Genomic DNA, 24,646 nt, shown 5'->3' on the forward strand with positions numbered 1-24,646 from the left:
TTGTGATGTGTATCGAGTGTGCCACTTCTTCCGCCCTACCTGAAACATTACAGCTCTCTATGTGAGTGGTTCAGGTACTTCCCATAGTGTGCCCACACTGGCACATTTATGTAAGATTATAGAATAATTCCTGTTGAAAGGGACCTCTGGAGCTCTGGTGGGTGCCATCAAGAAGATGGACCCTGTGCTGCCCCGGAGAGGTGGTGTGCTGAAAGGTGAGCTGCTGGTGTTCACGGCACAGTGGGAGAGAGCACCCTGTCTCACCTGCTCTCTGCATCTCTGCCCACCAGAAAGAGCGGACGGAGCGGCTGGTGAGCTCACCCCTGAACCAGCTGCTGAGCATGTTTGCGGGGCCCCACAAGCTGGTGCAGAAACGCTTTGACAAGCTCCTTGACTTCCACAACTGCACAGAGCGAGCGGAGAAGCTGAAGGACAAGCGAACGTTGGAAGAGCTGCAGTCAGCCCGCAACAACTATGAGGCCCTCAATGCTCAGCTGCTGGACGAGCTGCCCAAGTTCCTGCGCTTCGCCAAGGAGCTGTTTGCCAGCTGCGTGCGGGGCTATGCCGAGGCACACTGTGACTTTGTGCGCCTGGCCCTGGAGGAGCTGAGACCCCTGTTGTCGGTGGGTTTGCGGAGCAGAGCCAGCGCTCTGGGCTCAGTGCAGCACTAATCTCTGCGCCAGTCTTGTCCCTGAGCTTCTCTGGGACCCATCCTACTGCAGGGGAAGCTGCCGTTGCAGTTTCAGGCCTGGAGTGCCTTGGGGAGGGCTTCTGTGGGATGCTGTCAGGGCAGGGATTGTGGGGTCATGTTGTAATTGTGCATAGAGATGGTGAAGGCTCTGGCTGCTCCTGGAGCAGTGGCAGGAGAGCATTTGCCTGGGAGAATCTCAGCTCATGAGTGTGGGGACCACTCAGAGCTGGGTCCAGACACAACTGCAAATCTGGGCCCGATGGAAGTCACAGGCAGGGCTCAGAGCCCAGCTTGGCCTGGGAGCTGGCATGGTCTCTGCCGTAGCTCTTGGCCACTTTTCCCAGCAGCTGTCACCTAACGATGACCCCAAATTTTGCTCTGGTTCCAGTTGCTGAAGGTGTCCGGCAGGGAGGGGAACCTCATTGCCATCTTCCAGGATGAGCACAGTCGAGTCCTCCAGCAGCTCCAGGCCTTCACCTTCTTCCCAGAGTCCCAGGCACCTCCCAAGAAGCCTTTTGAAAGGAAGAGCATGGAGCGGCAGTCTGCCCGGCGGCAGCCCCTTGTCGGCTTGGTGAGTTCCCTTTGCCCCATGTCAGGGCTTGCAGAGCCTGGGACAGTCACTCATGCCTGCCTCGTTTCTCTGCAGCCTAGCTACCTCCTGCAGTCGGATGACATCCGAACTGCCCTCCTGGCCCGCTATCCCCCAGACAGTCTCTTCCAGGCAGACCGCAATTTCAATGCTGCCCAAGACCTGGATGTCTCACTGCTGGAAGGAGACATCGTGGGTGTCATCAAGAAGAAGGACCCCATGGGCAGCCAGAATCGCTGGCTCATAGACAATGGGGGTAGGTGGCTCTCCCTGCCACCTGCTGTGAGTGCCCTCCTCTGGTCCCCTGGTGCCCCAATCTGAGCTCCCTTCCTCTCCCTCTCTGCAGTGACCAAGGGCTTTGTGTACAGCTCCTTTCTGAAGCCCTACAACCCGCGCCGCAGCCAGTCAGATGTCTCTGTGGGCAGCCACTCTTCCAATGAGTCAGAGCACAGCAGCTCCTCTCCCCAAAGCAACACCACGCTGACCTTCAGCCCCAGCGGGGCAGCCGTCACCTTCACTCAGAAACCGCTGCAGGACTTGGCCTCCCCAGCAGACCCATACCAGTCCCCGCAGCCCCTCTCGGAGATGGACTCCCCCTCTCTGCCCCAGCCTGGCTCTGGTGACAGGACAGCCCCAATGGAGGCTGGTACAGTGACGTCTCAGCGCCACTACAGCCGCCCCGAGCTGGGGTGCAGCCCTAGCTCTCGCAACGGGCACCCTGCCAAAGCGCAGCTCAGGCCCACACCCTTGGTGGAGGACAGAGACTCTGGGCTGGAGAGCAGGGAGTCAGAGGGCAACCAGGTGAGTCCTCAGTGTCCCTGGGGGGGGCTGAGGATGCCAAGGGCTGACCCCCTCATTTCAGTTGGGGCTGAATCATTCTCCCTGGCAGTGATCAGGGACAGGTGGGAGGCAGAGGCTACTTTGTCCCAGAGGGCTGAGGTAGAGGATGAGATCTTTTCTCTCCAGGGCAGAGAACTAGACTGCAAAGGAGTGTGGATTGGTGGGGGCAGCTCTGTCAGAGGCCGGCATGGAGCTGGGCCTGTCACTGTTTGGGAAGAGAGGCAAAAGCCCACACATCCTGTGTAATGTGGCATCACCATCTGACTCTCTCCCTCTGTCTGGCAGGTCTATTACGCTCTCTACACTTTCAAAGGCCGAAACACCAATGAGCTGAGCGTGTCAGCTAACCAGAGACTCAGGATCCTGCAGTTTGAGGACATCACAGGCAATCGGGAGTGGTGGCTGGCAGAGGCACACGGGAAGCAGGGCTACGTGCCCTCCAGTTACATCCGGAAGACAGAGTACACGTGAGGCAGCGGGCAGTAGCCTGCACCCTCTGCCTTGTTCCTGCTGGGACGGTCAGGGGCCTGTCAGGGAGGCTGGCCAGCCCTGCAGTCCCCACTGCTGTCCCTGAGGCTGTGTCCCTCACAGCTGTGCAGCGCCCTACCATACTGGCTGCCACCTCCCCTTCTGGGGAAGAAGGGTGGGCTGGCAGGAGCAGGTGGCTTTTGTGAGGGCAGGCCTGAGTTCACCTGCGCTTTGGGAGCCTCCTGTGTCCAGCTGGGAACAGGGGAGCAAAGCTTGGGGCTGTGGCCCAGGAGGGTAAGGCTGGACAAAGGCTGAGGAGCTGCTGTGGGTTTAAATTGTGGAAAGCTAATTAATAACTGAGTTTCTGGAGTCCGTCTTTATCCGAGTAGTGTTAAAAGCAACCTGGGCTCTCTGAACATGCTCCCTGTGCCTTCTGAGTGGCAGGAACCTGGTCTCACCTGTCTGTGGAGGACCTCAGGGTGGGACATCTACACCCTGCCTGGGGAAGCAGCTCTGAGATTTGCTGGGAGTAGTTGAGCTCCAGGGCTGGGACAGGCCCAGCTCCTGAAAGCCCCCACAGCAGAGCCCCCAGCAGGTGCTTCATCCCTATGCTTGGTCTCCCAGGGGCTTGGCCTCTCCAAACTCTGCTGCTAGCAGCAGCCATTGGATTCTTGACTTTGAGGTGAGCTGGAGGTCCAAAAGCCATCTTCCCTTGTCAGTGTTGTATCTCCAGTGTCCAAGACCTGTCTTTGCACTGAGATACCCACCTGGCTGCTCTGGGCTGGGGCAGGGCAGAAAGCAAAGCACAGACTGATTTTTGGGGGCTCTGACCAGGATTGCCTCACCTGCATGACCCTGCAGACCCAGGGGAGATAGTGCTGACCTTCTGGGAGGGCAGGGCCCTCCCCAGGAGGGATGTGGTGCCCTTTGCCAGGGTGGTGTGCCTTGCCCACTGCTGCTGTGCCCTGAAGGAGGGAAGCTCCCTTCTCCTGGAGCGATGTTTATAGCCCCTGTACTGCTGCTCTGTAAATAAAGATTTTTCCCTTGTGTATAGAGGTGCCTGTGCAAGTGGTGGGAGAGCTGGGAGGAATGTCTAGCCAGTGCTGGGCTGGGGGACAAAGCCCAGAGCCTGCATGCAGACCCTGCAGGGTCAGGAAGAGCATTTAGCTGCATGCTTCTGCCTTGGTGTTTGAGCCAGCTGCAGCTCAGGCCCTCAGAAACCCTCACAAAGTTCTTCATTAAGATGATGTGATTGCACCAGTCTCTTCCCCTTGCTGGGGCTGTGGGTGGCTTGTGTCCCTCCCACCACCACGCTGGGGTGAGGGGGTTTGCCCAGCTGTGAGGGGTAGGCAGTGTGCACTGTGACCCAGCAGCCAGGGTCAGTGCTGCAGCTCCTAGCTTCCATGCCCAGGAACAAAGAAGAGTTTGTGAACAGTAACCACCCTTTTTGGTTTGTGTGCATGTCAGTGTAGCAGGCACATGTGCCTGCACCTCTCCAGCTTGACTCTACCACAATCAGGTTTGTAGTCTGGAGCCACAGCTCCAGACTGTCCCACTACCGGTTAGGGTAGCCCCAGGGACTGCCTCGTGTGTTTGCACTACAATCAAAGGGAGCAGTAGGGAAGGCAGGAAGGCCCTGGCTCCACCTCACAGCCAGAGAGTAGTGATCATGCCTGGGTATAGCTGTGCCATTCCATTTGGACTCTGTGCCTATGTGTGCCTGCATACCATGTGTTACCAGCTTCCCCCAACACTAACCAGGTTTAAAGCTAAATCAAGGCTGATTTAGCATGCCTTAAAGTCAGAGTTTTAGTTGGAAAATTAGAAACAGTTACAAAAAGTAAATAAATTACAACATTCACGCAGATTAAACTGTAATTTTCATTCCATAGTGCTAAGGCATCTCTCAGCTAGGCTCCCCTGACAAGGTGAACAAAACTTTGTACAAAAACTTAAGACCCCCTAAGGGGGTTATGGTCTCCTTGCCTGGCTGATAACTCTTCCTCTGTGCTGGAATAAATCAGCAGTTTCAGACCCTCGTGCACAGCAGGCAGGGCGTGGTAGCAGGGTTAACAGCTCACTCAAGTCTAGATCCTTGGTCCCTGACAGCCAGAGAAGCCACCCTTTCCTCTTCCTGGCTGCAGAGACACAAATTCCTGGGCAGCCTAGCTGCAGGGAGATGCCGGTGCCTGCTTGGTGAGTGCCAGTGGGAGGGAGGTGCCTGTGCACACACCTGCACGCTGCTCTGCTCCACCTACAGCATGGTGGTTTCTGTATTCACGATGCCAGCATCCTTTGCCATTGCAGAGAAGGTGCCCTGCTTCTTGAGCAGCTCCTCAGGGCTGTCGTATTCCACAATCCTCCCAGCCTGGAGCACCATCACCCTGGCAGCGGGGAATGAGAAGGCCTGAGCTCCCAGGATCTGAGCCGATAGCACTGCTGGTGCCAGCACTACAGCCCCACTGACCCTCAACTCCTACAGCCACATTATGCAGTTCACCTCCTCAGCACAGGGGTGAGGGCACAGCTCTCCTCCCTGTACTGGCAGGGTGGCACACAGAAGGTGTCAACAACACTCTCATGGCCTGTTGCTGTAAAGAAGGATCCATAAAAATGTATTTTCCCCCAAAGGCATAACTACTGCATGGCCATCCTTCCCCTCCCTCTATTCTCTCTCTTAGAACCTCTGTATATTGCTGTCCTGGGCACTGCAACCACCCCTGCCTCAGTCCCTGCATCCTTGCTTCTGCTGCTGGCCACCTTTCACCCCATCCCAGGAGTCCAGATCCCCCTTCCCCCACAGTACTGCCCCACAGAACCTGTTGCTGTCCATGATGGTGTGGAGGCGGTGGGCGATGGTGAGGACAGTGCAGTCAGCAAACTTGCTCCGGATTGTTGTCTGGATTAAATTATCAGTTTCCAGATCTACAGCTGCTGTTGCTTCATCCAGGATGAGGATCTTGGCTTTGCGGAGAACAGCCCGGGCCAGGCACACCAGCTGCCTCTGCCCAACACTGGCATGAGGCAGGGAATGTGAGTTACTAGGCAGACACCAGCAGGGCTTCTGCAAGCCTACCACCACACGGTGCCCTGACCCCAGCACCGTGCCTGCCCAGCCCTCCCTGGCCTTCCCCCAGCTGATCATCTGCCACACTGAGCAACACATCCCTCAGCATCTTGCTCTCTGGGCCACCAAGGAAGGGTTGGCTCATGCTGGATCCCTGACAGCCCTGACTCCTAACCATTTTTTTCCACCTTCACTCCCAGAAGCTTTTGTGCCCTCATCCCTGGACAGCCACTTTGCTAAAGACTGCTGGTCCCTGGGACCAGGGGAAGGGAGGGGAACAGGACATGCCTCTGCTTACCTCAGGTTCTCCCCTCCCTCGCTCACAAGATGCAGCAGCCCCTCAGGAAGGTCTTGCACGTATGTCTTCAGGTGGGCCAGCTCGAGGGCCTTCCAGACCTCCTCGTCTGTGTACTGGTCAAAGGGGTCCAGGTTCATTCGCAGGGTGCCAGTAAAGAGCACGGGGTCCTGCCAAAGACAGTACTGTATTCAGCCACACCATTTGGTGTTCAGCCACACCACACACATGGCCATTCACCCATGTAGCTGCTGCAGCTGCTCCAGCCCCACGAGTTTGGCCACAGCCTGCCCTGCTGCAGAGGGAGCAAAAGCATGCTTACAGGCCCTTGGACTCTGCAGCACCCGGGGATACACTAATGGCAAGGGGTGGCCCAGGGAACACAGCCTGGGGAGGATGTGCAGCAGTGAGACATGGAAGGTGGGGTCAGCACACCTGCGGGATGATGGTGAGGTTCTGCCGCAGGTCATGGAGGCCGATAGTCGCTATATCCACATCGTCGATGATGATGGACCCTCCAGCAGCCTCCAGCACCCGGAAGAGGCAGTTGGTGAGGGAAGATTTTCCAGCCCCTGTCCGGCCCACAACCCCAACCTGTGGAAGCAGCTATTTAGACCAGCTGACAGGGTTGAAGAAAACAAGGCAGATGCTCTCCGTCTTGGTCTGGTGGTTCTTCCTGCCCTGCATCTGCAATCACCATCTCCCAGACTGTCTCCTTTGGTCCCTGCCCTGCAGCTCGAGTCCCGAGGAGCTACATCGTGTCACCATCCCTCCCTAATCCACAGACTGAAGCCAAGAGGACAGAAATAACTTTAACAGTGTCACTTAGGAAACTGTAGTGAGGGCAGAGGCAGAGAGGTCCTCACCTTCTCAGTGCCCGCAATATTGCAGGAGATCCCCTGAAGAACCAGCTCCAGTTCAGGTCGGTAACGAACTTTATAGTCGACGAACTGGATCTCTCCTTTGCTGGGCCAGCCACGGGGTGGACGCTTTTCTGTCACCCACGGAGCCTGGGGGCACAGAAGCATTAGGGGGATTGCAACCTGGGATGCTGGCTAGAACCAAGCTGTGCAGCAGGTGTTTGCCTGAACCCTGGTCTCCTCACCTCATTCTTCACCTTCGTGTACTCATGTACCCGCTCCACAGCCACAATGTTTGTCTCCAGCTCTGAAGACATCCGCACCAGCCAATTCAGTGTCTGGGTCACCTGCATGGCAGAACCAGAGGTTGCAGAGCTCAGTGGGACCCAGGAACAACCACCTCCCACCTCAGCTCAGGGACTCAGCATGGGTACAAGGATCCCTGGCCTGGCCTCTAACTCTTCACTCTGCAGCCCCCTCTCTCAGCCCTTCAAAAGCTTTGCTGCAGCATCTCTGATCCACAGAGGGACCGTGCTCCTCCCCATGGCAGCAAGTATCCCCCTCACACTGGGATGCGTGCTCTCCTGGCTCCATAGCATTCCCCAGGTGATGGGACACCCTGGATAATCCCCTCCCCATGGATCAGAGCTGCCTGCAGCCAGCCCAGAGCTCCCAGGAACATTCCAGGACAGGGCTAAGAAAAAGCTTTTGTTGACTCACATTGAGGGCAGAGGAGACAGAAAGACCAACGATGCCACCCTCCAAAGTGCCCTTTGAAATCACTGCTAGAAGCGCAGAGAAGACGACCACCAGGCTCCCAACGAACTCCAGACGGATGGCCAGCCACCTGCACCAGGAGAGGATGTTTGAGGGGTGGTGGGAGAGGCATCTGTTTGCACCCAACAGCAGTAAGAGCAGCCTCCCACTAGCATCCCTGTGCAGCCAGCCCTGAGCCCAACACTGTATACATGGTACCTGCACCTACACAGCATGCAATGTGCTCAGTTCTGCAAGGAAGTTAATTTTATCTGTCAGTCCCTGGGTCTCAGATGTAACCTCCTGTGCTGGTAATGCCACATAGCAGAGGAGCTCCAGCTGTACAACCCTCACATACCCAAAGCATCTACCAGGAACACATCAACACTGGACAGTGGCCCCACGGCACTCCCAGCTGGCCTGGGGCATTGGCCTCTTCTCAGATCCCACAAAGGCATCCCAGCCCTTGACAGCACATCTCACCCTGCCTGAGCTCTGGATACTTTGTAAGAGGCCACACTCTGGCTTTCAAAATCACCCTAAAATGTCTCCTTCCCACAGATGGTATCCCTATCCCAAGCTCCCCCAGTTCCTACACAGACCCTCAGCCATGAGATCAAGAAGGAGGACTGCAGCATCTCAGGGACCTCCCTCAGGACCCAGAGGCCCCTGGGCAGAGGTGCTGCAGGCTGTGCTGTAGTGTAAGGAGTAAAGTTCACCTGTTTGAGACTACCCAGGAGTGAACACTTTTCTGATTTATGTCCATGGTGCTCTCATTTTGCTTCAGGAACCTTTGTTGGTGTCCATAGGCCCGGATCACAGAAAGGCCTGACACTGTCTCACCAAAGTGGGAGTAGATAGGAGACCTGGTGACTGAGTCCAGACGCCGTAGCTGGCGTGATGTGGAGACATAGAAGCGCTGAAATGAGGGACACAGCTTGGTTATCAACACAAAGCCTGGCAGCGCCAAAGATACTGCTCTAAGCAGGGAAGAAGCTCCTCTCAAGCCCTGGTTACTCACCAGCACAAAATAGTAGAAGATGCTCAAAGGAATGATAATGAGAGCAAAGAATGGGGTGGCCAGGGAGATCATGAGCAATGTGCTAATGATGGCCATGAAACAGGAGAGCCAGCTGCGGAAGGACATGGGAATGGTCTCATCTATTGTGAAGATGTCCTGGAGCATACAAAGAAGTGTGGAGAAGCAGTCAGTGACCCCAGAGAGAGTGAGAAAGCCCAAGGACCCACAAGTACAGGCTTGCTACACTTATGTGGTAACAGTGCCAGACACAAAAATATTGGATGACACTGAATTAGTGTTAGGGTCACAACTCCATTTAAGGCCACAGCTTTTAGCTTGTGAACAGCTGATTTAATAGAGAAGCTTTCTATAATATTCCCTTGTTGCACAAACCGGCTTTGGGAACTGCATCTTTGCCTGGACCCAGGATGCAGGAGCAGGAATTGAGGGACAGGGCTGAGTTCAGTTCCCTGCAGGTGCATCCAGGTCTCCATCTGGTCATTAGCTGTCTCCTAGCTGGGCACCACATACTCCCTCATCTCAGAGTAAACCCAGCAGGCCCATTGGCTTGATCCCAAAAGAGATTTTTATTCCCCAAAATCAAGAGATAGCACCAAAGAAAGAAATGGAATGGCAGCATGTATGAAACTACCTGTCTGTATTCTTCCATCTTTCTCATTTTCTCTTTGTTTTATTTACAGAGCAAAGACTGTATCTTTTAATGAGTTGTCCTTCTAGTTATGGACTCTCAGCAGGAGATGTGAGCTCTAGGTTCCTGCCTCTCTTGGTGATCTACTCTTGACCTTTTCAGTTTCTCCACATCCCACTTGACCAGGTGGCCCCAAAACACGACACGGTATCCAGGTGTGCCCTCCCTAGCACTGAGCAGAGGAGATGATAATTTTCTGTGATCTGCTGGCCACTCTCCTCCTAGTATAGCCCAGAATGTGATTTGCCTCACAGTCAGCCTTACATCCACCGTGCCCTTCTGGCCCCTTCCAGACCCTGGTCTGGTCTCATCTGTGCAGTGCTGAACAGCAACAGGGTTATGCCATCACTCAATGCCCTCCAGACCTTCTGGAACTTTCTCCATGTTGGGGCTGTTCTCTTACCTTGGCAAACCTATTCACAATACGGCCAGTCGGGGTTGTGTCAAAAAAGCTCATGGGCACACGCAGGATGTTGCTGAGCAGTTGTTGATGCATAACCCGGGAGGCTTGCATGGCACCACGAGCAGACAGGAGGGTGGCAAAGAGCAGGAAGAGAGCTGCAAGGAGAGCACAGGGCAGTCATCACCAGCTCATGTGTGACACTGGCCCCAGGCACCCTTTGGCTCAAGGGACACATCAAACAGCTCCAAGCCAGCAGCCCTGCAGTGAGCCACTGTGATAGTCCTGCATCCCACCTTCTTGGGAGGCACCAGTAACTGTGTCCCACCACAAGGGAAGAACACTAACCCTTTTGAAAAGCCTTGGGCCACCCTAGCACTACCTCCAAACTGATTAAGAACAGTGATCTTCAACCTAAAGGGGCAACACAGACTTCCTGGGGCAATTTATGTTGGCTTCAGACTGGTATCTCTCCCCAGTTCAGCCAAGATCCAGAATGAAGGCAGCAGCAGGCAAATGAACACAATGCTGGGTCCCCTGCTCCTTGCTGCCCTGCTGGCTTCAGGCTTTGCAAGCCATATCCCTTCTGGACCACACAGCTGAGGTGAGCAGGATCCCCTGTGCTTCCATATTCACCTTGTAACAACCCCAGAGCCCCAAAGACACCAATCCGCAGGTCTCGCTGCTCCACGGGATAGGTCTGGTTCAGGTAGCGCTCCGCATCGTTAGTCCAGGCGCTGAGCCACAGGTTGGTCCCCACAAAGGCAGCATACTGTCCAACATAGCCCACGGCAACCCAGAAAGAATACCACAAGCCAACAGCATGCAGGTACCGCAGGTACATGGAGAACTTCACCTGTGGATCAATTCAACCTATCACTGCTGCCCAGCAAACCATGGCAAATGACACCCAGCACAGCCTTGGGACCCCCGCCTTATTGCCCACAATGCTCCTCTCCACCACCTTGCCCAGGCAACTCTCTCTCCTTCAGTGTCTCTTGGCTGCAATGGGGCCACAGCCAGCCAGCACTAGCTTCTCTGAGCCACAGCCAGGCTCTTGTAGCACTGAGTCAGGGCAGCACAGTGCTCCATCCATCCATCCATCCATCCATCCATCCATCCATCCTCTTCACCTTGCCAGTTTCCACAGCTTCTTTCTCAATCAGTTGCTGTCCCTTCAGCTTCTTGTGGGACTCTTCCTGGGCCTTCTTCCAGGAATTTGTGCTGCTTTTACTGAGGCTGCAGGGAGGTGATGGGCACCATTAGTCATAGGGTGCTGGATGGGTCCTACTCTTCTGGGGGTCCATCCCTATGCTGCACTGGGACTCTAGTGCTGGAGCCCTCTGGGAAATAATGTCCTAACTAGGGCAGCTTTGAATGAGCCTTGTGGAAACCTAAGGTGTTTGCAGCCATGAAATCATAGCCCTCATCCCCAAAAAACTAACTAGCAGCAGGAGTTTCATAGAAGACCACAGAGTAGGGCTGTGACAAACTCTTGTGAGTAAAGGCAAGATCAGATGTTCCTGACCCAGCCCAGCTGGTGGTGGGAGTACATAGGGAGGCTCCCAGCCCCTTCTCTGCAAAAACCCCCCAGGGAAGCCCCCAAGGACCCTCTTTCCTAGGGAACAATGCAGGGCCCAGGGAGAGACCTGAGAGCTCAGGTTGAGTTCCCACCTGCGACTGAACTCTCTTTGACGGATGCTGGCCTCTCGCTTCAGGGTCATGGTCACCACATCATCAAGGCTCTCCTCCACAATAGGCTCAATGTCTTCATCATCCTGCTCTTCATCCCCAGGTAAAGCAGCAGCTACAAGGATGAGGGAAGGTAGGGTCAGGAACTGAGGAGAGAGCAGATCCCATGCACCACACCTCTGCTGCACTCAGTTCCACCCCACACCCCAGGCCCAGGCTGTGTCCTAGCACCACGTATCACACATTCCCCAACCGTGCTGCAAGCCCAGTACAGCAGGAGGAGGACAAAATCCATTGTGCTGGAGGGAGAACTGATAGGGGACGTAGGGCTAAAAGCCTGCATGGGGGCAGCCCCTGCTGCTGACTTATCCCAGTACCACTGGTGGGACTTCAAGCAGAGATTTGTGCTAGTTTAGCAGGTGCAAGATCTGGTAGATCATGTCACTCCAGTTCAGAAGCATCTATTTGAACAGGTGGAGATGGGTCCTGTGGGGATGGACTGGGAATAGCCAAGTTCCAGCTGGACAACCAGGCTGAGTCCAGGAAGTGTGAGCATCCACCTGACCTGACACCACTCCTCCCCATAACACTGTCAGATATGATAAAGATAAAATGTTATCCAGCAGCACATTTAGAATAAACCAAAGGATCTTTCTCACCCCAGCATCACTAAGGTATGGAGTCTGTTGCCACATAAGATTATGGGACCCATAATCAAATGAACTAAAAAGGGAATAAAAAAAATAGATAGGTTCTTCACTGGCTGTACAACACAATGCCTAGATGCAAATCTTAGGCAGAATGTCCTTATGCTGATGATTGCCAGAAGCTGGGAAGGATTCACAGCAGTCATCACTGGCACCTGGGCTGGATAAAGCCAGGTCAGACTGACTGATCAGGTCTCAGGGTTTTCATAACCCGAAGACATGCACAGCCCCTCTAACTGCAGCAGCCCCATTGTGTTCCCAGTACCTGTGGTATTTTTGTCTGAAGCATCCTCCTCCTGTCTGCCATACAAGTTCAGGAACTGGGCAAAGGCCCCCCTGTTTGCAAGTAGGGTGCTGTAGGAGCCATGCTCAGACACTGCTCCTGCCACTAGCACCACGATGTTATCAACCTGGGGCAGGAAACTGATACTGTGCGTCACCAAGATCCGTGTCTGCAACAAAGTGGTTGCAGGGTAGTGAGCATCAGAGCACACCTCACTCCCCAGCCATGGGCCTGCAGGCTCTCCATCCCCTACTTGGGGACCTCTTTGCTTATCACTGCCTGGCTACAGGGACATGAGGCACCCCTCTGGGAACCCATGAGGCCTCTCCTGCCTACTGCAGCCCCAGCCACAGGACCCCTTCCTGTCCCAAGCAAGCAACTTCTGACTTCCCTAGACGGTCAACACCATGTCAGTGCCATTCTTGCTTGGCCAGCTGGTGGGGAGTAAGGCATGGGTGCTCACCTTCTTTTGCAGCAGCCCTTTAGGCCCCAGCACATGCTTGAAGAGGTACTTGCCAACGTGAGCATCCACAGCAGACAATGGGTCATCCAGGACGTAGATGTCTGCGTTGCTGTACACTGCCCGGGCCAGGCTGACTCTCTGCTTCTGGCCTCCACTCAGGTTAATGCCCTGGAAGGGAAGGGACCTCCCTGAGCACTGGGCTCACACAGGGCAACAGCTCTGTCCTCTGCTGCAGGTGCTGTGGGAAACCCATAGTGCCCAGGGCTGATACCTTCTCTCCAATCTCTGTCTGGTCACCTGCAGGCAGCAATTCCAGGTCTGGAAGGAGGGCGCAGGCCTTGATGACCTGCTGATACCTGGCTTCATCCAGTTCTGACCCAAAAAGGATGTTGTCTTTCAGTGTGGCATTCTGGATCCAGGCCTGTTGGGGGACATAGGCCAGGGAGCCCTGGAAAGAGACAGCTACGTCATCAGAGCATCAGCCTGAGCACTGCCGCCTCCTGGAGCTTGTGCATGCCCTGAGACATCATTTGGCGAACAGTCCTGCCCTGCTGCCTCCCCACTGAGCTCCCAAGCATCCCCACAGCCCCCTGTGCTGGCCAGCTTCTCACACCTGGATGTTGATGTGTCCCTTGATATTCTCCATCTCCCCGAGCATGGCTGACACCAGTGATGATTTTCCTGAGCCCACAGCCCCCACCACGGCCACCAGGCTCCCAGGTGCGATGTCCAGGGTAACACTGCAAAGACATGAGGGCTGAAGAAGCAGCACTGCAGGTCACCTGCTGACTCCTGCAAGGGACCAGCACAGAGCAGTTGCTCCAGGGCACTTGCTTCTAGCAGCACTGAGAGAGGTGACTGCCATCCCCAAATAACAACATAGAAAGACTCTCCCCACCCATCTGCCCCCAACATGGCGCAGAGCACTCACTCTCTTATCGCAGCGTTGCCGTCCTGCTCCCAGGCAAAGGTGGCCTCCGAGAAAAGCACAGCACTGCCTGTCAGCAGAGAGACATCCTTCAGGGCTGGGAAAGCCCAGGGTTGGGGCATCCTGTGATCCACAGGGAGTAACCTGGAGGTTCACCTGCCTGCAATGGGGTTGTGGTGGATAGCTGAGGAGTCCAGATCTTCTCCGCCCAGGTAGCGCTCCAGCCTCACAGTTGACACATTGGTCTGACATGGCAGAAAAAGGATGGCATGTGGACATAAGGTGCAGCTGGGTGGGCTGGCCCACAACAGAGCACCCCATACAGACATCCCCCACCCAAGCACCAGCACCAACCTCTGAACCCCAAGCCTGTGTCATGTATGTGAATCCTGTCCCACCCCACTGCCAGCAGAGTCCTGGGTGCCCAAGGGCCAAGTCCATCACACACCTGAGGCCCATGCTGGTTTGGGCAGAGGTATCATAAGATCCCCCAGCACCCCCTGCTCTATGTGAGTGCTGACCTGCACCAGGGAAGAGAGGACCAAGGGTAGCATGGCCATGGGGAAGCGCAGCACATTGAAAAGGGAGATGGCAGTAAAGGCCTTCTGTGCATCCAGGATGTTGTTCTCATCCACCAGCACGTAGACAGCAAAGCTGGCCAAGGAGACCTAGGACAGAGAGCAGGGAAAGTTACCATTGGTGTGGTTGTGTGCAGCCCAGACCCTCATGCTCCCCAAAGGCCTCAGCAGCGCCTTCCTGCTGGGGACCTGTTCCCCTCCTGCTTCCCTTCTCCTTTGGGCTCCATCTCACCACTCTGATGGGATTCCTTTCCACCACAGATCTCCTGCCAGCAGCCAGGACCATACTCTGCAGCCCAGACATCTGTCAGCCAGCCCCTTCCTCGCTACGGAAGCGCTCCAGCCGAGGTTCACAATCTTTCCCACCCCCTTGGACATGGCCCAACCCTAGCTCTGAGGAAGGTGCAGCCCTCCCCAGACCTGTTGGCACTCACCAGAAAGGGGGCACACGTGAACACAAAGATAGAGATTGACTGCAGATAACTGAAGTTCACCAAGTTCTTGAGCTCACGTGCCCGGATCTCATTGACTCGCTTCTCAAATGAGGGCTCCCAGGCAAAAAGCTTCAGGATCTGTGAGATAAGCAGGGTGAGTGGTGTTGGCCTCATGGGGTTGCCCACCTCCACACTCAGTTCTCTAGTGGCTAGCACCTGCATCACCAGCTCCTGGCTTGCTCAAAAGCCTGCTTGGCCACTTCATCTCCCCTTTCCTGTCCTGTCCCATGCTTATGGCACTCCCCCACAGCATTCCTATTCCCTCATCCTTAGCTTGCAGGTCAGTGCCAGCCCCTCTGCCAGCATGGCAGCCTGCTCACCACCACAGCCATCCAGAAACCCCCAGAAAACCCTCTCTTGGCTCCAGAGTCTTAGTCCAGGTACCCAGAGCTCCTCCCCAGCCAACATTTCAAAGGGTGAAGAAGCCAAGGGAATTGCAGAGACTAAGGCTTGACTACCCCAGACACAGGAGCCCCAAACTAGACTATTACACTGGTGCTGTAGGGTTATACAGGTGTGCTGCCTCCTGATACAGTGCACCAGAAGAGGGGTGCAGCAGCTGCCCAGGGGGTCTCCACTCCACTTCTCACCTTGATTCCATTGAGGATTTCACTCATTATTTTCATGCGTTCATCCTTGTTCTTCATGTTCCTCACCTACAAACAGAAGAGCCAGAGGTCACCTCAGACAGACAGCAGATCACCCTTGGAAATACGTCTGGGCTGCCACAGGGGAAGGAATGGTGGGCTCCAGAGCCCAAAGAAGCCATCTCACAAAGCTGGACCTTAGTTCCCTGGGGCTCTAGACAACTTGGGAAAAATACAGCATCCTGTTGTCAGGCAGAAGCTAAAGCTTCATTTCATGGTTGGTAATATCTTGCTTTCAGTCCTCAGGGCTGCACCCAGCCCTGTTAAAGTTCAGCTGTGACAGTAGAACAGGTCTCACCTGCCTCCTGCTCATCTCAGCTGATCACCCCCCAGCTCAAGATGGAGATGTCCCCATCCCAAGTTAGATGAACTTCCCAGGCTGGGAAAGATCCGCAGCATAACAGGGAAGGGTAGGGGAGTGTGGAAAATGAATGAGGGGATTAACAGAGGGCCTCAGGAGCGGGAGGCCTGTGAGGATCTTGTACCCACCACTGACCTGGATGGTTTTGGACTTGGCAACCAGGAATGCATTTAGGGGGATCAGCAGCACCATGACTGCAATGCCAGCCAGGACAGAGGGGCCCAGCTCTCCCCAGAGGAAGACGATGGACAGGATAATTTGCAGGGGGGATGACCACAGCTGGTGAATGAAGTTGGCCATGTCCATGAACCTCTGGGCATCAGCTGACATCAGATTTACAGTCTCCCCCACAGTGGACTCCTTGCGGGTGGCACTGGACATGGTGAGTGCCTGGAAAGAGAAAGCATAGTCACCGAAAACCAGTCTGGGAGCAGCCTGGCTGCCAGAGTTGCCCCTCTGCTGGCCACAGGTGCTATCGTCACTGCCTGCACACCAGGAGAGACCAGATGCTAGGGGTAAAGAAACACATCCTCATGCAGGAACCCCAGTGACTGCTGCCCTAGGTGTTGCACTCCTCTGAAGAGAAATGTCCCTTGGCCCCTGCTAGCTGTCAAACATATGGCTGCAGCACCCAGGTCCCAGGCAGAACTAGCACCCACAGTGTCCCCAGTGCTGGGTGGGTGTCCCAGAAGCCAAGATCTCCCTGTGTCTTCCTGGGAAATAAAGGGCATACAGTTGCCCCGGGTTGATGGGGCAGGCAATGGATGCCAGTATCCCCACCCCAGCTTGGAGGAAGCCAGCGGGGATGATGACAGGGCCATACCAACCTTCTTGTAGATGGCAGCGATGAGACTCGCACGCACTTTTATACCAAGCTGGAAGCACAAGCTAAAGTACTGCTGCAGGCAGAGGGACTGGATCAGCGCCGTCAGGAAGAGCAGGATGGTGTACAGATAGCCTTGCCAGGCAAAGGACTCCTCATCTGACACAAAGGCGATCAGCAGCCTGAAGGGCAAAGCAGCCCATGGGACCCCCACCCTACTGAGACAGACCCAGGCAGGGTGCTCCAAACCAACACAGGGAGAGCATCCTCACAAGAGTAGTGACAGAGACACCACCCTGGCTCAACACTCAACAAGCTGGGGACCCCCACACCAGGGACACTGTATTTCACATACAGCAGTGGGTTGTCTGTGTCAGATCGTCCACAGAGATCTGTGCAGCCCTACAAAACAAACTGGGCAGGTCCTGCTGGGCTGAGCTGGACTGACCCAAGAAGGGCTCCAAAGAAGAGCCAGGACTGTCTCCAGGAAGGGAGCAGGACTGTATAACAAAGGACATAGGGAGCAAGATATCACCCATAAGAGCTGACAGCCAGCTCAGATCAGTTCTTCATTAAGCTAACCTAACACATTCTCACACCTTTGGTGAGGGCACAGAAAGTCCCCAGGGTGTGGGACTGGGAGAGGTACACATATGGAGGTGGTGGGGTTGGATACAGTGCACACAGAGAGGTGGTGGGGCTGGGTGCAAAGCCGGGACAGGGAGGGACAGAGAGCAAGAACTCACTTCAGCAGCTGGGGGCTGACAAACACAAGTCCATCATGCACCAGCTTGAAAGCCACCGACAGCAGGAGGTTCTGCCAGAAGGTCTTGCACAGAGTTTTCACCAACCAGCCCCTGGGCAAATCCTTGCGAGGGCCAGAGTCCCCTTTGTCCCCCTTCTTCTTCCTCTTTGGCTGTTTCTCCTCCTAGAGGAAAGCCCTCACAAAAGTAAAGGAGCTGGTTGTGCAGGTTTCCTGCACCTGGAAGGATTCTTTCAGGGCAGTGCCACAGCCCCACGACCAGGTATCCTGAATGAAGCCTTAGCTTTACCTCCTCTCATGTTCCCTCTCTCTGATCTGCTTGTGTCGTCATACACCCCCAGTACTAACACCTATCTTGCGTGCCAAAGAAAACCATTGCAAATCTCAGACCAGCCTGAACCTTTCATGCCAAAAATCAGACACCCCAGGAAGAATCTGAGTCCAAGGGTGATCATATAGTGATATTCAGTCTGACCTCATTGCTGGGAGGTATCTGGGGTAGAGGAAGACAGAGATAAGTGAGCTGCTTGTACTGCAGACTTGAGAGTGGTTCCTGTCTTTCTGTAAGGCAGAAGGATGGAGACTTTCTTGGTCTCTCAAAACATGGGGATCTGCTGAGGACAGGGAAGACCTTGTCATAGGTTCCCCCATCCTTGCCCATGGCCCTGCAGAAGAAGGGAAAACCCAGCAAAGGGGGCTGCAGAGAGGTGAGGTAACCCTACTCCCCAAGGCTGGACCTGGATCTCTTAGTCCCATGCAAGGCCAAGTGTAGGAAGGATTTACCAGCACCAGGATGTCTTGGCTCTGGGCTTTGCTCATGTTGTTCCCATGGTCTGGGTCAGCTTTCTGGTGTCTTTTCTTGTGTTTCCGTTTCTCCAGTTCTGCTTGGGCCTTTCTCACTGCAGTCTTCATGTTCTTCTCCCAAACAGTGTAAATAGCCTGTATCTTGTCTTCACCTTTCAATTCCCAGATATCCTCTATCTCCAAGGGTTTGCGATAGCCCTTGAAAACCATGCTGTGGGGCAGAGAAATCTCCCTCAGCAAGTTTCCCACTCTATACCTATTGGAGACTCCTTGCTGCAAATGTAGAGCCTTCACACCCAGCCTGGCCCTGAGCTCAGGCTGCAGAGACTGCATGGAACGCAGTGCCTCTTGTGACTAACTCCAAGCAGCCTGTGCTGCAGGCTCCCCCATACAGGACTGGGCCAACCATAAAGTCCCCCTCCATTTTGCCAGCCCAACCTCCCATGGAGCCCTGCTCACCTGGTGTACCATTCGAAGGTGATGGAGCTGAGGAAGGAGGCTGTCACCTCTGGGTTCTAGGGTACAAAGCAAAGTGGGTACCAAGAGATCATTGATACTGAGGGGTGGTGTTGACAAGAGTTGACTCAGCACTCCCAGCCATTAAGGAACCCCAGAGGTTTCAAACTGTGCCAGCTCCAGCCCCAGGAACCCCATTTTGCAGCCAGAAGCAGCCCTGCCTTGGACACACATGCAGATGCCCTGGGGCTGCAGGCTCCAGCTCTTGCTGTGCCCCTTGCTGAAGCCCCCAAGTCTTCCCTCCCACGGGGGCCAGGAGGAGTCTCTGTATGGAGCCCACCCTGCCCTGTGCAACACCAGATGGGATATGGTACCCCGAGCCCACTCCCACGTGGACCTCGCACCTTCTTCGTGATTTCCTTCGTTTCTGGGGCGATGTCTGAGAAGCCTGAGACAATGAAGAGCAGCAGCTGGAGCCCGTAGGAGATGAAGAACAGGACAAACCGTGGCACATCAGAGATTGGTGCCTACAGGAACAGAGAGCCCAAGGTGACTGTTGGGGCGCCACCTGGCACTGATTGAAGACCCATCCCCAGCACAGGGAAAAAGGCTTGGCCCAACGAGGCAGTGCAAAACTTGCTCTGGGTCCTGGCTCATCTTCCCTTCACTACCCCTCCCTGCTTATCCTTGACCTCCTCCCATAAGGGGAGAAACTGGTCCTGGAGAGCTTATGCCTCCCCAAAGAGACAGAATGAATTCAAAGAGCAATTCCTTCTCAGGTCTCTTCTGGTCACCCAAAGTCCCTAGGGCAGCTGGGACCCCAGTGATACCACTAATATCTTGCCAAGAGATGAAGTCTGAAGGGACTTTCTTTGTGGATCGGACAAGACCATAGGGAAGCACAGAGCTTCCTACCAAACCCAACCTGCAGGGCTCTCCGGAGGAGTGACTGAAATGGCAATATCCCACAGAGCAGGGACAGTGTCCAGAAGCAGAAAAGTATCCCTGAGTCTCTGCACAAGCAGAAGCGTCGGGCATCGTGGATCAGCAGGACCAGGAGCTGGGGGAAGGAAAATCAGAGGTTCAGGCAGGGCTGCAGGACTAGGTCTGTGGTCTAAACATGCCTTTGGATCATGTGTCCAGGACTCCAGTACATGTGATCTATGTGTGGGGATTCACTGCCTTGAAGAAACTAAGCTCTTAGTGCCTGATTCGCTGCCAACCCTACATAAGCTTTGGAGTTCATTGCACAGGGCAAAGGTTTATTTCAGGAAGACATACGATCAGGCTCCTGATAGGAAAAGCAAGGTCTGAAGACACCCTGACATGACAGCAAGGCACTATTTCTCTTTTCAGCTGTTCTCCCCCAGATTCTCAGATACACCCAGCTGAGAGGAGTCACACCCGCTCTCCTACAAATTGCCTCCAGACCTGGAACTAAGGCTGGATCAGAGATCCTGCAGCGCAGCCTCTCTGGGCAGTTCCCTTGACTTCTAACCTCACATGAACTCTGCATGTGAAACTAAATGACGTGACAAAATACAAAGGATAGCAAACGGGGGTGTTACTTTTGCTTTTAACTATAGCTCCTGAATATTATGGCTTTGTGAAGACTGTTACAATAACCTATGTCTCATATAAGATATCTGCAACTTCCATCAAGCAAATGGCCCCTATGTCCTCAGCTTTCTCCTCTGCCTGGGAATCCTGTGGCACTTCTCCACCCTTCACACAAAACTGAGCAGCAACCCATGCAAAGCTGTGAGACATCAGAGCAGCAAGCCGTGGTCTGATATTCACGCTGCGCAGTCAACCCTGTGAAACCCATACTGCTGCTACTAAGGCTTCTGCCAGAAAGCCCAGCTACACTCACAGGCATAGTATCTATCCCCGTTTTAAGCACAAAAGGAGGGAGCATTGTACAACCAGACACCTGTCCTCAACCTATTGCCCTTGTGTACACCCACACATGTTCAGGGCTAGTCCCAACCCATCCTCCAGGCTACACTTCCCTCATGGACATGGCTTCCCGCTGATCTCTGTGCTAAGGGAAGTTTTCTGCTGCTTGGCCCCGCCGTCGCACACCCTGTCTCTTTGGTGACACACAGCACATTTACCAGCTGATCCCTTACCCAGGTAGCGATGTACAGGCTGGGATTTGTGTACTGGACAGCTGGCAGGGGGTCCTGCTCTGTGTCCTCTACAAATGCCAGGGCCAACTCTGCCACTGCTGTCAGCATCAGCAAGGTAGCCAGCACCTGTGGGGAGAGGGGAGCAGCTGTGAGGGGAGACCCAGCCCATCATGGGCACTGAGAATCACTGGAAGACAACACAGTTGGGCATAAAACACTGTTCCATACAGCATTACACCCTTTCCAACCCAAACCTGGCCTGGGAGAGCTTTCTACAGCCCCATGAAGCTGCAGCACTTCCACAGGAGCACTGCCATCATTTGAAGCTTGGAGGGTAACAGCCCAGAAGATGAGAGGCCCCAGTACACACATCTGCCCTCCCTCCCAGTGCATCCCAGCCTTGTTACCCCCTTTGTTCCAGGTATGCCTCATCCTGGGCCCTCGATTACACTTCTGTCCCAGATGGTGCCCTAGCCCATTGCTCCTTCTGTCTTACACTTCTCATCTCTCCATCCCACACCTAACTTCAGCCCAGAGGGTTTCCACTCACTGCCCCTCCATCCCAGGCTGCTCCAGCCTGCCCTCTGTGCCCCCTCAGCCCCACTCTACCTGTTTGATGATGTAGAGTTTGGTCACAGATGATTTCTTGGCTCTGGATTTGCACATGGGCAGGAGCTGCCATGGAGCTAAAATCCAGAAGAAGCCAAGGGGGACCCAGACCAGCACAGTCTGCTGGAAGCACACAGGTAGGTCAGCATCCGGACGAGTGAGGTAGGAGGCATTCTGGGGGCAACAAGGACAGAAAGCCGAGTCACTCGGGATGGCTTGATCTTCACCTGGCTCACAGCACAAGAGCCAGCACTCCTACAGCTCCTGCCCACCCTGCTCCACCCCATCACAACCCCCTCCTCAACACCCACCTTCCTGACTGAGCATTTCAGCACTCAGCCAAGGTCCCAGGTGATGTTCCCCTACCTGTCTATATGCCTGAACCTGGGAGGGCCTTCCCCACAACCACCCCTTGCTGGAGCCAGGCCAGCTGCAGCAGCTGTACCCAAATCATTCCCCAAGAGGTTCACATAGGTTTTCCTATGTTCCCAGATGGGCTGTGGAGCTAAAACAGGACAGGACTCACTCAGGGAACTGTTATTTGCATCGTTGTCTTGTGGATACCACACACACAGTGCACCGTACTCAGTGCCATGGCAGTCCTGGATAAATACCAGAACCTCCAACCACTGGCACTTGGGTCCCACTGGTTAAAGAAGCTGTGGGCCTTGAGATCTACTGCTCTCCCCTTCCACTGAGAATCCTACCCCAAGAGTGGGCAATGGGGGTGATGCAGCCACTCACCCAAAAGATAGAACCACAGAACTCCTCCAGGGCTGCTGACATGGCTCAGGGGAGAAGAGATGGTGGATCCTTCCCTCGCTCTGCCTGGCTGTGAGAGTCCTGGGTGGCTGCTTGGGATAAAAGTCCCCACACACCCTCAAGTGGTGCTGGGACAAAATCCCTGATGACATGTAGTAGTTAATTGTTAACTTGGTGCTATTGCACAACACCACAAGCCAAAGTAGTGACCAAAAGGACTTCAGAAATTGCATGGGCTCTGGGGAAGGGAGAAGAGGAAGACCCAAGAAAGAGATCAAAAGGGAGATGCAGAGAAGCCACTGTCACAGTCACTGCAGGACACCACAGCCATTGCTCAGAAACCACAGCCTTCATCACTGCACACCAACAGACACAAGTTCATGTGGACCCACTAAAGACACTGCTTTGGTGCAGCAGACCTCTCCTGACAGAACAAGCCTGCTGAATGCTGCCAAAAAGTTCAGCAAAGGCTGTTTGTTCCCTCAGGAATCAAAGACAACAGTACCTTTTTTCGTGCACCACCCAGCAAGGAGGCCCAGGACACCAGCAGCACTCCAGGCCTTGGAACTTGCAGCATCTGGCAGCTGACCTGGCTGCACGCTGCAGTGGTCTTTCTGAATCCCCAGGATATGGGTTCCTTTCACCAACTTCTGACTTGCAGAGTTTGGAGACTTTCCCAGCTCTTCCTTTTGCTTCTTCCTTTCCCACATCTCTGCATTGTCTGCATGTTATTGCAGCTGGCTGACCACTAAACTCAAGAGACTTTGAATCTTATTTCAAAGGCAACCTTCAACATCTGAGACAGCCAGAGGACCATTCCTGAGGAGGGTGACTGCTACTAAATCATCACCTTGCTGCTTAGAAAGGTGGAGCTGTGGGGGCAGGTGGGGATGGTGGTACTGTAAGGCTGGAATTGAATTTGCTTTATCACATGCATGTCTTGGGGAGCAGTAGGTAAAAGGGGACAGTAGAGTGACTACAAGGATTCTGTCATCTCATTGTTCATGGAGTTAGTAAATAACTCAGAAGTCAAGGGTGATACATGAGTAATTGCTCAGGAACATCACCATCAATACCAAAGAAAAGTTCAATGTCCGACTCATTAGTTAATTATTACTGGCTTGTTTGATTAAATATACTTGTTTTTGTAAATAAAGCTACCCTTAGTTCTAGGTCCTCTGAGCCAGAACAAATACACTGCTGATGAGAGCAGCAATCTGATGCAATGGATAAGAAAATACTGAATGGAGCAGTCACTCTCTTATCCCATCTCCATCCAGAGTGCTCATGTGATTCTTCTTTCTGCTCGCTGGCACAGGTGTCCTCTGGCCTCGTTTGTACCCCCCTGGAGTGCTGCTGCCAAGGGTACCACTTGCCTGTGACCCCTTCCTATTCAACGCTCTGTCCCATCACGTGTCTTGGCTTTCAGTACATGTCACAGCTCCTCCTCAGCCTGCCTTTGGTCTGAGTTGAAGTGCTTTGCTCAGCACAGGATGCCAGTATTCAGAGCAAGCACACCCTCACTTTCTTTACCCACACACCTGGGGCATGTTCCTCCTAAAAACCCACAAAGCCACCTCACTGTCCTTCAGCTCCTTCCATAAAGCTTCCTGCACCACAATATCCAAAAAATATTCACTGGGACCAAGCTAACCAAAGCAGTAAGACCTCTTTGGCCAACAATACCACACCATTTCCCTGTGCTCCTCTGCCTACACCCATCTGTTGTCCACCATCTTATAACTTTTCAAAATTAGGCATTGTTTCATGCCAGCCTCACAGAGTCTGGCCCAGGACAGAGACTTCTGCAAGGCAATCTACAAATCAGTCCAGCCCTCACTGCTCATCTCTGTTTCTGAAGGGTTTGATTCTCTGCTTTGTTATGCTATAACCCCATGTGAGTTTGAAAGCTTTTCTTGCCTTTTTTTTTTTTTTTTTTGTAACTTTACACAGAGGGAAAGAACCAAACTCTGTGTTTATGATGCTGGGGGGGCTGTGTCAGCAGAATATTCATGTTAATTGAGCTACCGCTATCTTACTTATCACCATGACTCATGAAATCTCACAACATAAGCCATGAACCCTTAAATCAGGTATTCTGAACTATATTGCCTATAACCACAAATTTAATAATTTCTTCTGAGTTTAGATCCTTCCTACTGCTTGCCCGTCCACCCACCAGTGGTGAAGCAGGCTCTGACACCAGCACTAAGCAGCCACTCCTCTACCACATCCTATGTTGAGAACTATCACATACATTCCTGAGGTCTGTTTTGGGAGGCACTGATACCTCTGATGGATCCATGTCAAAAAGTGGATGTGCCCTTTGAGATGAAGACACGTAGTTAACCTTGGTTATAGATTTTCAATGACCTGATTTTGTTTGAAGTGACAGAAGGTGCTGCCACCCTGTCAAATAGCACATTTTGCTGTACATTCTCACAGGCT

The 24,646-nt window shown here is 53.9% G+C and overlaps 2 protein-coding genes across 8 annotated transcripts in view; one reads left to right on the forward strand and one right to left on the reverse strand.

Moving 5' to 3' along the window:
- The window catches only part of DNMBP (dynamin binding protein), a 35,832-nt gene extending 32,172 nt beyond the window's left edge, over nt 1-3,660 (forward strand). For 5 of the 6 annotated variants that reach the window (XM_074907517.1, XM_074907515.1, XM_074907516.1 and 2 more), the window contains 5 exons: nt 291-623; nt 1,080-1,262; nt 1,338-1,536; nt 1,627-2,081; nt 2,406-3,660. In XM_074907517.1, coding sequence (XP_074763618.1) covers nt 291-623; nt 1,080-1,262; nt 1,338-1,536; nt 1,627-2,081; nt 2,406-2,591 — 1,356 coding nt within the window. In that variant the 3' untranslated portion in view covers nt 2,592-3,660. The remainder of the gene's footprint in view (nt 1-290; nt 624-1,079; nt 1,263-1,337; nt 1,537-1,626; nt 2,082-2,405) is intronic. The other variant, XM_074907519.1, reaches the window with a different exon arrangement.
- Nucleotides 3,661-4,507: 847 nt separating this feature from the next.
- ABCC2 (ATP binding cassette subfamily C member 2) lies at nt 4,508-22,709 on the reverse strand. 2 transcript variants are annotated; one of them, XM_074907523.1, is made up of 33 exons: nt 22,181-22,709; nt 21,437-21,610; nt 20,828-20,953; nt 19,621-19,755; nt 19,100-19,222; nt 18,699-18,754; nt 18,219-18,450; nt 17,419-17,600; nt 16,677-16,854; nt 15,985-16,239; nt 15,432-15,497; nt 14,782-14,919; nt 14,291-14,437; nt 13,926-14,014; nt 13,773-13,835; nt 13,455-13,581; nt 13,113-13,289; nt 12,842-13,009; nt 12,361-12,547; nt 11,378-11,503; nt 11,250-11,271; nt 10,830-10,923; nt 10,333-10,552; nt 9,700-9,854; nt 8,588-8,743; nt 8,286-8,485; nt 7,531-7,657; nt 7,056-7,157; nt 6,817-6,960; nt 6,386-6,544; nt 5,954-6,120; nt 5,408-5,602; nt 4,508-4,972 (listed from the first exon to the last, which is right to left on the reverse strand). In XM_074907523.1, exons 1-33 carry the CDS (start codon nt 22,220-22,222, stop codon nt 4,843-4,845), a joined length of 4,662 nt encoding a protein of 1,553 aa, XP_074763624.1. In that variant the 5' UTR covers nt 22,223-22,709; the 3' UTR covers nt 4,508-4,842. The 2 variants fall into 2 exon arrangements, with proteins under 2 accessions (XP_074763624.1, XP_074763623.1); XM_074907522.1 differs by lacking the exon at nt 11,250-11,271 and having other exon boundaries at nt 10,830-10,935; nt 11,371-11,503.
- Between the last annotated feature and the right edge of the window lie 1,937 nt (nt 22,710-24,646).

Source organism: Athene noctua, chromosome 5, assembly GCF_965140245.1.
Source record: "Athene noctua chromosome 5, bAthNoc1.hap1.1, whole genome shotgun sequence".
NCBI lineage: Eukaryota > Metazoa > Chordata > Aves > Strigiformes > Strigidae > Athene > Athene noctua.

Excerpts from the sequence above, each read along its gene's own strand:
- ABCC2 (XM_074907523.1), bottom strand. The coding sequence starts at position 22,222 with ATGTCAGCAGCCCTGGAGGAGTTCTGTGGTTCTATCTTTTGG. Across the intron at positions 12,548-12,841 it reads AAGGGCTGCTGCAAAAGAAG|ACACGGATCTTGGTGACGCA; the intron begins GTGAGCACCCAT and ends ACTTTGTTGCAG. Across the intron at positions 4,973-5,407 it reads ACCATCATGGACAGCAACAG|GGTGATGGTGCTCCAGGCTG; the intron begins GTTCTGTGGGGC and ends CCCCGCTGCCAG.